This window comes from Stigmatopora nigra, chromosome 2 (assembly GCF_051989575.1).
Source record: "Stigmatopora nigra isolate UIUO_SnigA chromosome 2, RoL_Snig_1.1, whole genome shotgun sequence".
NCBI classification, from domain to species: Eukaryota; Metazoa; Chordata; class Actinopteri; order Syngnathiformes; family Syngnathidae; genus Stigmatopora; species Stigmatopora nigra.
Window position 1 is genome coordinate 14,233,809 of NC_135509.1, and position 16,493 is coordinate 14,250,301.

General features: G+C 40.6%; 1 protein-coding gene across 1 annotated transcript in view; it reads right to left on the reverse strand.

Moving 5' to 3' along the window:
- The window catches only part of LOC144215238 (homeodomain-interacting protein kinase 2-like), a 53,646-nt gene that overhangs the window by 23,854 nt on the left and 13,299 nt on the right, over positions 1-16,493 (reverse strand). Inside the window, exon 2 of the mRNA XM_077744083.1 lies at positions 14,383-15,532. Coding sequence (XP_077600209.1) covers positions 14,383-15,532 — 1,150 coding nt within the window. The remainder of the gene's footprint in view (positions 1-14,382; positions 15,533-16,493) is intronic.

The following is a 16,493-nucleotide window of genomic DNA, read 5'->3' on the forward strand; positions in this document are numbered from 1 at the left end:
ACCAGCAGAAGTGGGCCAAAAAAATCTTAGCTTGGAAAGAAAATGAAATTGAAACAATTTCAAATCCTTCAATCCTCTCAAGTTCTCACTCATTTAGTTGTTTTTCTTCAACTTGGTAAGGATACAAACTAAAATTGCTTTCCCTATTTATGTATGCATCAGAAATACATTTGGAAGGTATATTTTATAGATGTATATTCAATGATCCTCAGCAAGATTATATTTTCCTTTTTTTCTTAGGGTTGATTAATTACATAAGATTATTGTGGTTTTAAAATTGCTGCAGCACCATTATTCGCTGGCAGAACACAATGAAATATGATAGGTATATTCTAGGGTTGCATACGCATCAGTCCTCAGAGTCTCATTTTTTAATTTTTCTCTATGGGCTGATTAATTACATTAATAATTTTTGGCAAGAAATTGGGCTCCAGCATCATATCCACCCTGACCCTACAATTTAAACATTATAAAAGAATCACTTTAATTCTTAGTCAAATGTTTAAAAATATGTCAATGTCAAGCCAGCAAAAGACCTTGCCATTTCATCAGATTGAGGTTTAACAGTTATTAACCAGTCTTCACATGAGAACAACGTTTTATGTCAAGGTTCAAAAACTTCTGATTGTCCAATTATTGAGCAGTCATCTTGATGCAGACATGAATGAAAGAATGAGGAAAATGTGTGTGCGTACAACAAAGTCCCTAATCAAGCAGCTCCATTCAGACTGATATGTGATATCAGTGTGCACTCACTTTAGTCTTGGGAAATATGTAAAAGCTCCTCCGAAATCCATACATGCATGACAGAGAAATTGTGAAAACAGAAAAGCTGGATCCAAACAAAGAACTAGTGATACATTTCAATATTTAAATGTCAACATGTGCCCTGACGCCCGTGTATTAGAGTTCAATCATGCATGCCGGCATAGAACGATGGCGCCAGTTCATCATTTCAGCAAATGCCAAGTCCGTCTAACTGCATATGTCTCGGGCCATTTCCATATCTGTAAATAAAGATGACCCATTTGCCATTAAAACATTGTGTCCTTTGTGTCTGAGTCACTAACTAACTCTAAAATTCCCAACAAATGTGCACTTTGCAATGCAAAAGATCTGACACAGAAAACTAAATACACAAATTGAAGTCAACAATAATATGAACATGAATCCTTAGCTGTGCATAAACACACGAACAGTGTTTAAAGTGCATCAATCATCCGAAACATACCTGTCCCACTCACGCCTCAGCAGCATGCAAGCTTCTATTTCAGCAGATCCCCTAACTTGAGGCACAGCCCCAAAAGAGCTCCCTGGTACTTGAGATGCCACATTCAATTAGTTCCACAAAGAGATTTATTCTCTACCAAAAAGGAAGATGGTTACTCATTAAATAATTTCTTTCTAGTATCAGCTTTGAAATATAGATCAGTAGGCTATGTCGGACTGCTGGGATCCTGGATGTAGCATCTCGAACCGGGCCAGTCAAGATGAGTACCATCTCATAGATTTGTCTTCTCTTTATCAACGTAAACGGCTTACAATATTGCTCACAATTAATTCCTTTTCCATGCTTTCTTTCAGCTTTTTCTCTGTGCTAAAAGGCCGCCCAAAGACATTCATTTGCTTTCAGCAAAGTTGAGAAAATAGTAATCAAATGAAAGCAGCAGTAGGAAAGTGTGATAATAGTACCACTCAATGGCATTCATACCTATATACTGCAAGATAAGTCAAGAAATCTGGCACAGCAATTAGTTTATCTATGAATTATAAAAAGTGGGGGAATAAATTACAATTTATTTGCAGCTGGTAAAATGTATGTAATGTAATCAATGTAACCATATTGCTAACCATAGATCATCAAGCGAATTGAAATATTCTTAAAAGAAATAGCACAATTAGCTCAATTCAAACCAAATCCTTTGCTGCCTCTGGCATATGTAGATTTCCAATCTATTTGAACTGTGTTGGCAGTGAATGATCACCGTAAACCGGATGACACACTTGATGTAAGAAATTAAATATCTTGCAAATTTCAGCTGTGGGGGGGGGGGGGGGGGGGGGGAATGCTGCGACCTTGCAATCAAGGTGAATCCACCGTCTTATCATCGGAATGCAAAGTCTGACAACATACACGGCATCATCCAAAGGTTTATCCCATTCGGAAGCCGGAGAATGAGCAATGACCCACGAGACAAAGAAATGTCAGACAGAGGTTAAAGGTACATTTACCACATTCTCTACTGAAGAGTAGTGAGGGTGTGGCTGTCATAGCTGTAAGGAAAAACAGTCTTGATCCATACTGAATTAGCTTGTTACTGTATGCAAATCCAAACAATCACAGGAAATGCATGGCCCTTGACACTGGTTAATTGGCATAACAATAAGCAAGCTGAGCTTTCTTTGGGCACTGGAGCAAACTAAACATTACTTGCTAGAGTCCCATCTCCTCCCTCCGCAACCAAGGCATGTTATAATTACCTTGAACATAGCACATCAGCACTTTGGAGGTTGTGAGCCACTCAGAGGCAAAAAAATGTTGTTCATATTCTTGGTGTAAGCGTGTGTGTAGGTTTACCAAATGGGATGGGGGCAGTAAGGGCATGGAGAAAGATTAGAGTAGAAAGCAAGCACTGGGGGAGGACAGAGATGGAGAGACACGCTCGGGGATAATGTGGAGATGGGAGAATGTGAGCAAGCCACTCTAGACACTCCACACTGGTAGAAAGACATGAAAATGTGAACCCACTATTAGCATAGTGACCTAACTACTTTCTTCTCCTCCATTTTCAATCATTTTTAGTAGACACCTTACATTTGGCAGGAGAAACCAAGAAAAAGAAATGCAATCAATGAAAACCTCCAAATGGGTGCCAGCCACCAAAGCGCTATGTTTGCATGCACTTCTCTGAAGTGCAATGAAGCTTAACTGGTACGACACAAAAAAGCGAGCACCCAGACACCCAGAGTCCGACGAGAGATCCTCGTGTCTGCTCACCTCCAGGGAACCGGGACTGAGACTTTGGCGGGGGGTGCTTGACGACAGTCCTGGGGCTATGTGACGTGTCTTGGCGGGCTCCATGCTTGAGCTATGTCTAAGCCGGAGACATTCACTCGATAAGTCTAACCTAAATGTTCATTCACGGGGCCTGACAAACCCCGCCGCTATCTGCCCTGTCTATTTCCCTCCATTTTGTCTGTACTCCTTCTGGGCTATGTGAGGCTGCCTGAATATGTCTAGTTGTTTGTAGGTCACTTAGGTCTGCCTTGTAGCACACTGCATGGCTGTGTGAGCACATACGAATCACTGGCCATGCCCTGAAACTCTAATCATCCAGCACAGTCAAATGTTTGTATTTGTACACACAGCTGTGCAAATAGCCACTAAAGTCATTGCAATCTCATGAGAATTTAGTTGGAAATCATGCAAAAAACTAAATTATCTCTAAACCAGACCAGCGGATGAGTGGTTAGCGCATCGGCCTCACAGTTCTTGGGTCGAGGCTTCGATCCCCGGTCGATCCCCCACTGTGTGGAGTTGTCATGTTCTCCTTGGGCTTGTGTGAGTTTTCTATGGGTACTCCTACCACATTAAAAAAACATGCAGACCAGGCTGGTGGAACACTAGATTGCCCCTAGGCATGAGCGTGTATGGTTGTCTGTTCTGAAATTGGCTGGTCACCAATTCAGGGTGCTCCTGCTTGGTGCCTGTTGTTGGTTGGGATAGCTTCCAGCAGCCCATGCAACCCTTGTGAGGATAGAAAGTAGGCAAAAGCACCACTTAACCCACAAATCCAAAACTATGGATATTTCTTCAACAGCACATCGCTTTATAATTTATCCAAATATGCCAATTTTCTACAAACTGCAATGCATTCTTTTTGTACCCACAATATTCCCAACTCAAGATTTTCTATAGTAAATTGTAAAATTTAAAATGTTTTTCTAATACTGTATGTTTTCAGGTGGCATTACCAACCATGACAACAATTTCACTTTCATTAAAGACTGGCTCTACCCAAAAGTGTGTTGTCCACCCCCTCACCAATCAGCCGATAACTGTCCCACGGACTTGCTGGAACCGAGAGTGGAGATCAAAGCTTGTGTGATCAAATGGCTGACATATAATCCTTGCCTGAACACCCCCATCCTCTAATTGTGTTGTTGAATCTTTTTTAGTATCTTTCTAGCTAATTTATACCTGCCACACTTTGCCTCATCTTTAATTACTATTCATTTTTGTTTAAAAAACAAAAAAACTTCTACAAACTGTGATTATTTAGGGGCATTGACAGTGATAGATGTTGAATACAAACCCACCAGTTCAATGGGACTGGATGCCAATGGCAGGAAATGAGGATAATGTTCCTTGAGCTAAACATGGCTTCAGAAAGAAACATTTATTTTAAAAGGCAGCCCACTGTCCTCCTCCTTTCTGATTTTTTTTCACCCTCATGAAGATGAAGTGACGAGACAATCATGAGGGATGTTTTCTTTCCTTGGTGGAAAAGGTGTTTCAAAAGACCCTGCTATTGACAGCGTCTGTCATAGGAGAAAGCAGACCAGTGCAACACAGAGCAGGGGTCCATTTTGGCCCACTTAACTATAATCAGTAAATGCACCTTGGTTGCAATTAGTGCGGGGCCACGCTGTTAGCGTTTGCTTTGGTCACAGCTCTGACTGTTTCATTGTGCTCCACAAGAACCTTGTAATGTAAATTGCACTTATTATACCCTATCTTAACCATGTTGGTGGCTCTTTGTTTATTTAGACATGTAATGTTACTGTTGAATTGTTTGAAATTGTAGAAATGAGAATTGCCCAAAATTACTTAGGAAATATGTTGACGACAATGGCCTTCCCATATTTTATATATCCTGTTTTATATTATGTTGTGATTTATTAAGCAAATGATAGTCACAAATTCAGCAAAAAAAGCCAAGTAGACTGAGTCAATTATGTTAAGTCCAACCAACCATCTTCCATACCGCCCATCCTCCAAAGGGTGGCGGGAGCCTAACCCAGTAAAACAAAGGTAGACTACAGCCTAGACTGGGCACCAGTCAGTAGTAGGGCACATAGAGAGATAAACAGTCATCCGCACTCCCAATCATACCCCGAAGTCAGGTGAGTGAACCTCTTCACCACAAGGCGGCTATGTTAAGTCCAACTCTAATAATATGTACTCTTGTTTTAAGAAGATACCACACGAAGTTATTTTCTCACAATTATCAAGGGTTGTAGAGCAAGGTATGTAAGAGAAAATGTGCAACATTATTTCTATAAATCTCATTTCAATCATATTTCCCAAAAACTTAAATCGAGTGAAATCAACTCCAGTTACAGTGACAAAGAGCAGGCTAAATGCTGAAAACGAATGGATAAAGAAGTAAGGTGATTATTGTGGGTATTAGAATCCTAGAAATTGTGTTTATATCCATCGAAATAGCCAGCAGATTTGGAGGTGAGAGTATAGAGAGAAATGTAAACATCAATTGAAGGACAGCCACGTGATGGAGAGGATGGGATGGAAAAAGAAAAATGAGCAAAAAGGGACAGAAGTTGAGGGTCACTAATGAAAGTTTCCCGCTGCTCTGTTTAGTTCCTGGAGCGAGAGGCATAAGCGGTCGTTGACTGCAGGGATTGTTGACACACCATCTCTCGTTCACACAAACGCTCACATGAAGCGAGGAAAAAGACTTCCAAATCACAACTCAATGTTGGGATGCCTTATCTCAAGCCTAACTGTCACCATGGCGACAGTTTGAACAGGGTTAGTTTGGGTGATTTTTACGCTCTTAAAGCTTCTGCATGGGTGTTATATTGAAAACCTAGCATGAATATTGAACTGAGATAAGAGTAGTGAGAACAAGCCTTAGAAAATCCCATTTTCACATTTTACAACAACAAGGCCAAGCCGTGATAATAATACAATTTGAGGTTAATTCTGGATTCCCCAAAAAAGGGAACATTTCAGGGTAGAGCGCCACAGCTCCAAGCAAATCAGATGTTCAATTTTTATTTTTTTTTTAGAAAAACCCACAATGTGCACAGCTGGTAACTACAGATGAATACCAATTTGTGTATCTTTGTTAAAGTGTGAGCTTCAGTTGAACCGCAGGCTCTCGTGGAACAAAGGACGTAGGAAGCCGGCCGGGAGGAGCAGAATGCGACCAGTTGAGAAAAAAAGAGCAAGAGAGGTGAGCGAGCGGGATTACAGAGGGCGCTGGGGATGGTGGGGGTGCACGTCATTTGGGCCCACCTGGGCAAACAATAACCTCAAGGAAAACCAGCGGGTCTGGAGTACACAACTGTGAATCACTGGTTGTCGTGGTAACGGTTATTAAGAGTGTTATTTGAAAACTTGCATGATGTGATTATTTCTCTTGTGAAAATTAAATAAATTAAAACAAGCTAAAGTATATAAAATGCTCAAAAGGTCACAAGGGGTGAATATATTCATTTTAAATGTTACGCCTCGAATAGGCTTGCGGAAACCCTTCTAATTAAAACTAGTTAGTCAACTGAATTGAGTCGTTAAAGGACTGTGTCTTTATGGCATTCATTGCGCTTTGCTGCAAACCTCACTTAACAGGAATGAAATCTGAGTGTGGATGAGTGTACTTAAAACGCTTGTCAAAGTTAGTTTCTGTAAATCTCCAAATGAATGTGGAAAAGCAGATTGTGACAAGCCAACTATTCTCATCTGGCTCCATGTAAAAGACAAACGTTCCTTTGTTTGAAAAATAGCTTTCAATTTGATGACCTATAGAATGTGTCTTGTCATGAAAGATGGTACGTGGAATGCTGCCCTGTTGTTGAATATGACGCAAGCGATGTTTGTGCCAGGGAGACACTGGGATGACAAGTTTTTTGTGTGTGTGTGTTAGGTGACTAGGGCCAACCTGGCGCCACAAGAAATAACTTCAAGCTGGAGCTTCTGGAGCATACAGAACAGGCCAAAGGTTTGGACATGCATCATTCAGTGCAAAACAAATGATGGTCCCAAGCTCATTGCAAAAACGAAACAAAACGTATTAGCTATGATCAGAAAACCTTTACAGGTGACTACCACTTGAAGCTTAGTGTAAACACACTAAAAATATGCAGAGCAAAGATATGGAATGTAAAAAAATATGGAATATAAAATGTTTCCAGTTATTTCACCTTTATTGCTAAGTTATAGGAGATAAGGGCTGCATCTCTCTCAAGCATTATGTGAGGGACTTTGCCATAAAAAAAACTTCACTGAGTCATTGAGTGAATATCAAACCAAAATTACTAAGGCAAGCACACGTGACTTTCCTTTTTATACCACTGGAAATAATGTTTATGGCAATAAATGTGGAATGTCATCTCATCTCTGCAGCCTGGCAATGGTTCTTTCAAAAGGAGCAAATATGCTCACCATAAAACAACCTTGCCCTACTAATACCACTAACTTGTTTAATAATTAACCAGAATCCAACATGAGAGTCATTATTTTTCCAAACAAATTACATCTCCAGCGACTCAATACGAACGGCTGCAGCGATACGTTCGCTGTCACTAGAAGCTATTAGTCATTTTAAATAATTTATTAAGCCAACGCAAGATAGGATTTCTTTCAGAGCGGTTTTATGAATGGTTCTTCTCCAACACCATCTCAAAAGCATGTCCAAATTCACAAAAGCAATTTTGTGAAAACATGCTCTGGTATGTGATAACATGGTTGCAGTTCAAAGAAAGGGGAAATAAACACTGTGCCCGCCTAGTTTATTATGTATTTTTATGTAAATAGACATCTAACATTCTATTATGGTCATCCTAAAAAAATAAAAAAAAACTTCACAAACCTAATGTGTTTTCATGCTTCATAGCTGAGTGAGTGCCCTAAATGTCAGCCACATTTTGGCTTGCTGAAAATAGCCCATGTTGGATGAGAGCAAAAATCACATTCAATTCTGCCACTAACAATGGAAAGAAGCAACGTTTTTAGAAACTGTCGCCCTCAATTTGAGCTGTTGGTTATACATCAGCTACTGTCAAATGAGCAAAATCATGAGAGTTGGCAAATAATAAAAGGAACTCTTGTTATTGCAAACATGATAAAAAGTTGGTGATACACTCAAAAAAAATTGTCAGTGGAAGGAAAGAGGTCATCAAAGAGGATTGAAGGTTGAGGGAAACGCACTTTTTAATTCCTACATATTTTCCATTTAGATTTTTAAATATTCATGCAAGTGGATGGAGGTGAGAGAAAAATAGAAGCAACGAGCACATACATGGGTGGTGGGGGCTCCCCCCATTCTGGAAACTCCCTGATGGTGGGTACCCAGGAATGGTGGAAAGACGGTCAGCAGGACGCCTCATGATTTATTTAGACCCGGGGGCGCTGATGCCTGTCAGCGACTACTGCCATCCAAACCCGCCTTCGCTTGATTCCAAAGAAGCCAAATCTGCCAAATGTACGAGCACTGCTGTGAATGTTTTCGCCCAAACAATCAGTGATTTCAGGCCTAAAATAAAAATAAAGCATTCCCTGCTTGTTTTTATTTTCATGGCGAGGCTCGACATTTTAATGTCTGTTTTCCATTTATAGTCGCGCCTTTTTCGACACCTGTAAGGCTGAACGAGGTCACCCTGCTGCGCCCCCACCTAAGACATTTAGGTGAGCCAATCAATACTAAACCGAGAAAACACATCCACCCGAGGGCATCGGGCTGACTTTCATCTAGACGCCTCCATTTCCCTTCAACCTAATGACCTCGCGAATGTATGGAAATTAAACTGAGGGGAGAACAAAGCTGGAATGCATGGAGTGAACAACATGGAGACACTCAAAACAAATGTACCCTATATACTGTTCATACACTAGGTTCACTATATGGTGCTTGTATCCCTTGTAAAAACACTTCATTATTTGGCTTGAATGAGCACCGGAAGCAGACAAGTGAATATGTTGTGTTTCATATGGTTTACTAGTGGTAGTTAATCAGCAAAGCTGCAACATGTCTCCTGCTTGCTCAGTGGGGACGTAGGTGATTGCTGCCCAGAGGCACATTATAAATGAAAGAGGTTATTAGGATTCTGTCACGCATACTAAGGTGTTATGGCTCTCAGTAAGAATGCACAGCAGTAAATACAGCAAGCCTTAATGATCACTTTAGCAGTCTCGAGCTTGTATCCCGATTAGCAGCAGAACCAGCCGGCATTGCCTTACCACGATTGACCAGAGTAGACCCCCTCAACCCCCCTCCCTCACATGAATGCAAAAGTATTCTAATTATAATGCGATGTATGAATCTTAATTCCTTGTCATGAGAGATTTTTCCTGTAGTAGTGGCGTGTAGTCTGGAAATATATAGCACTCCAAAAACACAACGGAAGAGCATGCAATATAAACAAGATTTTAAAGAGAACTCATCTGCATAGACAATTATAAGTAATTTGCTTTAGAGGAAAGACAACGCATTTGCAGGTACGGGAAAGGATTGCAAAACAAGGAGCTTCCACACATCAGCACTTCTATTGCGATTCACTTTCCTCCAATTCCTTTCATGAACTTGAACAGCATCACTGCACCTTTCATATGTGGTTTAGAGCACTCCCACCCTGAAGCTTAAGTAGTTTTGGCACATGTACGCATCAACAAACGCTTGGAAGAGCAGTGACTAACATGTAGCCTCCCGCATTGAGATGCCCCCGTTGCTTCCTTCACGTGGGGTCACACTCAATGCGCTTGAAAGCCTGCCCTTGCTTGCCAGTGGCAGGCAGATAGATAGATGGACAGGTGGAGTAGAAGCTCCACTTGCCACACGCTGTCTTGGCCTCTGATGGAGACATCCATATTTCAACAGTTATTACGGGTAAAGCATAAGGCTCAATGTCATCAAAATTCTATTGGGAGCTCGTCTTTTACTTTCAATATAGGAAAAAAAATGAATTGAATCATGGTTGCATAAATTTAGTGGTTTATTTCACTGAGGGCATTCTTGGAACTCTGCCTAAACAAAAACTTTAATAATATACAGAGTATTTGCTTACATGCAAATTCCTTTGAGGTCACACTAATAATTCTGCTAAGGATGAATGCATATTCAAATCATTTTTTTATAATGTCAGTGGGCATACTGTTCTATTTTTTTCTATATTTAGGCATGATATCAAAAAGGGAAAAAGGGGGGGGGGGGATTTTGGTATTCACAGAAGATTGTGGTATATTCTAAATTAAACATAATCACATTCCTGAATTAACCTCCTGTTTTAATTTCCCTTAATTATTCTAGTTTTTTGCTTTCAAGAGTACAACACAAATATGATAAAATAATTGTCATGAGAAGATGGATTTTGAGCGCCGAGTGTGTCTAATTTGTATCGACAGCGGGTAAAACTCTCTTGTCTTGAAAACTTCTTTTTATTTTATGTTTAACTGATGCCACTCTGGCACTACAATTCTATGTATTTACATGTGCACCAGGCAACCATTGATTGAGCAAAATTAATTATAGAGTTAATAATATACGATGAGCTGCAAACTGTTCCACTGTAAAAAAAAAAAAAAAACCCGACTAGATGATTGGTTTAAACATAAAAAATATTGAAGGGAATGTAGCTGCTTCATGTAAATATTTGTCTTGGGATGAATGTAATTTATTCTGATGCGCTGACATTTTGTTGTTGCCGCGCATAATTCACAAACCTCCTACACACAGACAAACCGCTGACATCAGGTTGTGAGGATTATCTCGAATAATTGCTTTGAAAGCACCACAATCATTCGTAAAATTAATTTATCACAAAATGGTATAGAGTCCCTGTGGATATAATGTAGACAATGTAGACAGATTGCAGAAAATCTCAAATCTGTGATAAAAGCACAGTCCCAAATACTAAATATTAAGTTACTGATAGGGACAGATGTCTGATCCGCTTGAACTGGGATGGCTGATAGTTTACCATTCAAACTCAATGTCAATGTTTTATTTAACCTTCACAACCAAGCTATTTTAGTGACTCATATGACCAAGTGGAGTCATTTGTGACCCCATTAACTTTACACACTAATTTCTGTATCAATAATTATTTGATAATTTCTTTATATTTAATACACTAAAATATTTGTTGTAATAAAGTATGGAATTAAATATTTTTTTACAACTAAAGACACACTGATAAAACAATCTCTTTAAATTAACCTTAATTAAAATGCATGTTGCCTATTATTTCATTGCATACTGTTTTTTTTTCTGCATCGAGAATGAAAACAAAAAATGATAGCCTACTTCCCTGAGTTATCTGGAATAAACTCCAGAACCCAACCACTATCGTAAGGGATTAAAATTTCACAGATTTTCCCGCTCAGGTTTGGATTATAATTGTTACACAGATTAGGCGATCCTTGTAAAATTCGATGAATAAATGTGGAACGTGTGAGTTACATGGCTTACAAAAATATATTTGTTAAGGGTGATATCGGACCCTAGGTGGATAGTTGAAGTGAGCTCCAAACCCAATTGCAACGGCCTTACCTTTCCTCATTGTGTTCCATCTATCTAAAAGCTTTTTGCCTGAAATAGTATCTCAGACATACAGTAGACACCAAGACAAGACAATAATCCGTTTCCACGGAGAGGTATAAGCTTGATGAGAAGGCGTGTGTATTACATCATCAGGTGCGTATCAAGTTCAAGTATTCAAGATAATCAACCTACTTTATTTTGACCGAAAAAATAAGTAACATAGATTAGTACCAAATGTTAAATAACTATCTGTGTGAATCAAAACAAAAAGACAGATTCTGCATTTCCTTAACGAAGCAGTTGAATTACTAAATTGAAAATCTTCGGCAATATTAGTGTCATCAGCAGCAGGCAACCATGTATTCATGAGGCACTGAAGCAAACAAAAGTAAAACTGGAAGGAGCCCGAGAGCTGCTCTCGTAAATAGCAAGCTTGAATTCGGCTTTTCTATTTGCATAAGTCAACGTTGTGGAAAATCCATAACTCATTTGCAAGGCTCTTTTGGACGCTACATTAACGTAAACAAGCACGCTATGTATGACATACAAAGTACAAACATCTGCGTCTGACCGGTATGAAAACCTCAACAAATGTATGTAAAGGAAACAAAGTTGTAAGAGATGCAGGTATGTAATATCTGGGCTCATAATGCGTTTGACTGTAATATTACTTTTGTTTGAACTTCAAGAAGCCTTAAAGTAGAGGTAAATGCAAATGTTCTGTTGCTACAACAATTCTTCTAATCCCTAATCCCCCACTGTTAATCTACTTCATCAATCTAAAAGAACATTTGTCAGACCGAGGAAAAAAATTAAACCAGTACAAAAAGACCATTATTCCAGGCTCAAAAGATGAAAGAGTAATATTTTGGCAAATGCAAAAAAGGTAAACACAAAACCAGTGTGAAGTGCCAAATGACAGGCTTGTGTAGTCTCTAACCTGAAAATCAACCATACGAGGCAACGGCAATCATTGTTATCTTTTCATCTCAGGTCATCAAAGAAAGCTTCATGCTCACTTCTGAACCTTTGAACAGCCTGTGAAATATAATACGCAGCCGCATCTAAATGTTTATTACACCAACTTCATGTGTTGCATTGACCATCATCCATGAGCTCACTCCTGAAATGAACACTCAATCACCAAAATCCATCGCACCCAGCTTCAGGGTTTTGTATCAGATAGAGGAACTTGCTTTGCAGAGTAAACAACATACAAAGAGTAGATTCACATCACATAAAAATCCCTAATCTGGTTTTTAATGTTCATTTTTCTGGTAGCTCTTCCCCTTTGCTGCTTCCCAAAGAGGAAATGAAAGGATGATCTTGCTACGCTGCTCCTCTGGTCACTCCCCCACAAAACAAATAAGAACATTATTGACTTGCAGCACCACTGATACCCAACAACAGAAAACTGATGTGAAAATGTATGTCAAGATGTGTTACATAAGGGGCAGTCACACCAGAAAAGCTCATAGTTCGCTGTCTTGGGACTTTTTTTCACATTGCAATTTTTGCAAACGACCAAAACAGTCTGGGTGGGAGAAGATGGTAAGCACGGAAGCAAGCAATCATGGAGCTCCAGATTGCAGCACTCATGCTCCTCCCATGCGCACCCCTCAGACATTGTCTTGCTTTTAACAAAGTGTTGTTAACTGAGGCCACAGCTTTTGTTAGAACACAGGTAAAGACTTGAAATAAAAAGCGTAATTGTATGGGGGACCTAATTAAATGCGATGAATACACTTCATTGCAGCCCAGTGAACACTCTACATTGCCACTAGATGTGAGTGTGAGCGTGAATGGTTGTCCGTGTTTTTGTGCACTGAGATTGGCTGGCTGTGAATTCAGGGGGTCCCCCGCCTGATACCCGCAGTCAGCTGGGATAGGCTCGAGCACTCCCCCGTAACCCTTGAGGTACAAAAAATGAATAAAGAAATGAAAAAAAAACAACACTTTAGTTACACATTCGTGCAAAGTGTACTCGGAAAATAACAAAAAAGAAGACATAAGATAGAATGAGCACTATCTTTACAGTCACAGAACAAGCACCTGGCATGCGCCTGTGGTTGTGTTCTGAGTAGTCTTATTCATAAACTACATGAGTTAACTGTCGCTTCGATACATCTGTTATTTCTCGGCCTCAGCTGTGACACCACATCGAAACTGCGAGCAGAGCTCAAGTGTCTCTTTGTGTGAACAGGAAAAAAGATTAATTCCTGGACACTGCCTCAGCTCAAACCAAAACATGGCTTTGCTTTGGTTAAAAAGGAAGTGTATAAGGTACATAAAGGAACGATCTTCCCAGTGAGTCATCTGGTTTTAATGCAGGGCCCACTGGTGTGGATTACAGGTACATATTACAGGAGAACTCGGGTTGACCCCCTCATCTTCATCTCAGGGGAAATGGGAGCCCACTACGGTGATGAGTCTCAAAGCCAAGGCCCACAGGGATAATAAGACCAGTGGGAAGTAAAACGGGACCCTGATTGATACCTTTTTCCATGAGGCAGGATCTTTTTGGATACTATATTTTCCTTAAGAACTCAACCGTATCAAAGGATACTTATCATTTTTTAACGATAATTGCTCAATTGAACAATCAAACATCATCAGGAACAGTTGCGCATCAACATTTCCATCATACAATGAAAGAGATTAACAACTCCAAAAACAAAAGCAGAATGAAGGATAAAGGAATTCTGTTGCAGCAACTACAGTGAATGGCCAATAAATCAGTTTGCTTTGAAAACCTCATTGTAGATAAAAACTAATAACAACAGGATTGACAAAGACAGCATTTGCTCCAATAAATTGATTAAGACCAAACTGTGAAACATTAATGGAATACTGCTGCTTTTCTTACTGGTTGGTCTCTTACCTGTAGTATCTGGATTGTAGATAAGTAGAGCAGACAGCTTTGGAGACGTGGCTGGCTGAGCCAAAGTCAATGACTTTGACTCTATAGGGCTGCCGAGATGGATCTACAAGCATTATGTTTTCCGGCTTCAGGTCAGCGTGTATCAGACCCAGACTTTTCAGCTTCATTAATGCCGTTGCCACCTGCTGCAAAACTGGTCGGATGTATTTGAGAGGCAACGGGCTAAACTTGTTCTGCTTCAGGAAGTCGTAGAGGTTTTGCTCCAGCATCTCAAACACCAGGCACGTGTGGTTCTTATGCTGGAAGCACTCATAGGCCCTCACAAAGTTGAAATCATCTGCGCTCTCCGTGCTGAGACGCGCCAGGATGCTGACCTCAATCTGACCCTGCCTGGCATAAGACGGGTGGTTTTTAAGGATCTTGATTGCCACTATCTCGTTGGTACCCCTCTTCCAGCACTTGACCACCTGCCCAAATGTTCCACGTCCCAAGAATTCCAGTACTTCATAAGTGTTGGTCATGGAGCAGAGCACCTCATGCTGCACCAATTGGTAGTCGCCCTCATTGTTGGAGCTGCTGTTCTTGGACGTCGCCGTGGAGGCGGCGGTGGCGGCCGTCGCCACCGTGGCGCCGCTGGCTCCCCCGTTTTGGATCATCGGCTGACCGTGCTCCTCGATGATCTGCACACTGCTGTTGTTGTCGAGCTCCTCACTCTTACGTTTAAGCCCACATCGCTGATAGGTGTCCAGGAGACTGACCGTGCTGCGACGAATGAGATTGTGAACCCCTACGCCGCCACCACACCCTCCGCTGCTGTTACTGCCTCCACCTACGCTGCCCAGCAAAGAGCCAGGACCCCCAGAGGTGCTACTGGCAGAAGCGACCACAATGTGGGCCGCACTTGCTGGGAAGATGAGTGTTTGCTCGTATGGCAAGGTGGAGCCGGCTACCTGCAGAGAGCTGTTGATTCCGAGGGGGCCGCTGATGGCCGACACGTTCTTGCTGCTGTTGTGGCTGTAGACTTTGCTGTGCGTGCCGTACCCTGTCATATCCCAGTTGCAACTCTGCTCCACCTTCAGTTTCTTCACGCTAAAGAAGGCACTTGATTGAAGAGTGTGAGGAGAGAACACTTGCACTTGTGAGGCCATACCTGTAACAAGCGGGCAGAAGAGGGAGGGGCCAAAAAGGCAAAATGAGAGGTTAGGAATTTCAGCGTCTATGAAACATGAGTGGTAGCTTGAAGCTTTAAATAAAGACAGCTTGGGTCAGAGCAGGTCTTTAAAATGCTATGCGTACATAGAGACGCATTACCATGTTAACATCATTAGCAGACTAAACACATGTATCAGATATCCTTTGAAAAAAAGTTTGACCACGCTATTTTACAATACATAAATCTTAAAATTGCTTATTGTGTAGAAATATACATATTGGGGAAAGGTTGTTTAGAAGATGCATTGTTTACTCAACATCATTAAAAAAATGTTCCCAATTTACACTGTACATAAAAAAGGTACCAAAAAGGAAAATAAAAGATCAGACACTTTTAAAATGACCCACGACATGAGAAACTGAGACACAAACATGTATCATTCTTACAAACAGTACTATTAACCCTAACCCCTAAACAAAAGTCCCAAGGAATTGCAATTTCCTCTTTTGCTCCACATGCCTACTGCATTTATTGGGACACAGTAACTCACTTTGCAGGGATAGACATTTTTGTACAGAAAGCTATAAGAGCAGCAGAAAGGAACTGAACTCTATCTCAACCACAGATCCTGAAGACAACAAAACAAAAGCAAAACTGCACAACTGTGCACTTAACTGTTGGGAACAAGATGCCTTAGAGTAAGCAAAAGCAAACAACTGCCCAAAAATAGTCACTTCTTTATCTCCCTTCCTTTGCAAACAGGCCTGTTTGTGGCATTGAAATGATTATCACAGCACACAGAAGATTATATGCAGCTCATAGTTATTCTGTACACTTTCATTAGGCTCTATTGGTGGACTCTAAACAAAATAAGAGCTTCCACCTGGCTACGGCTACATTCACACGTAATTAAGTTTCATTGCTGAGGAATTGACAGTAACTCTTTAGAGGAACCATA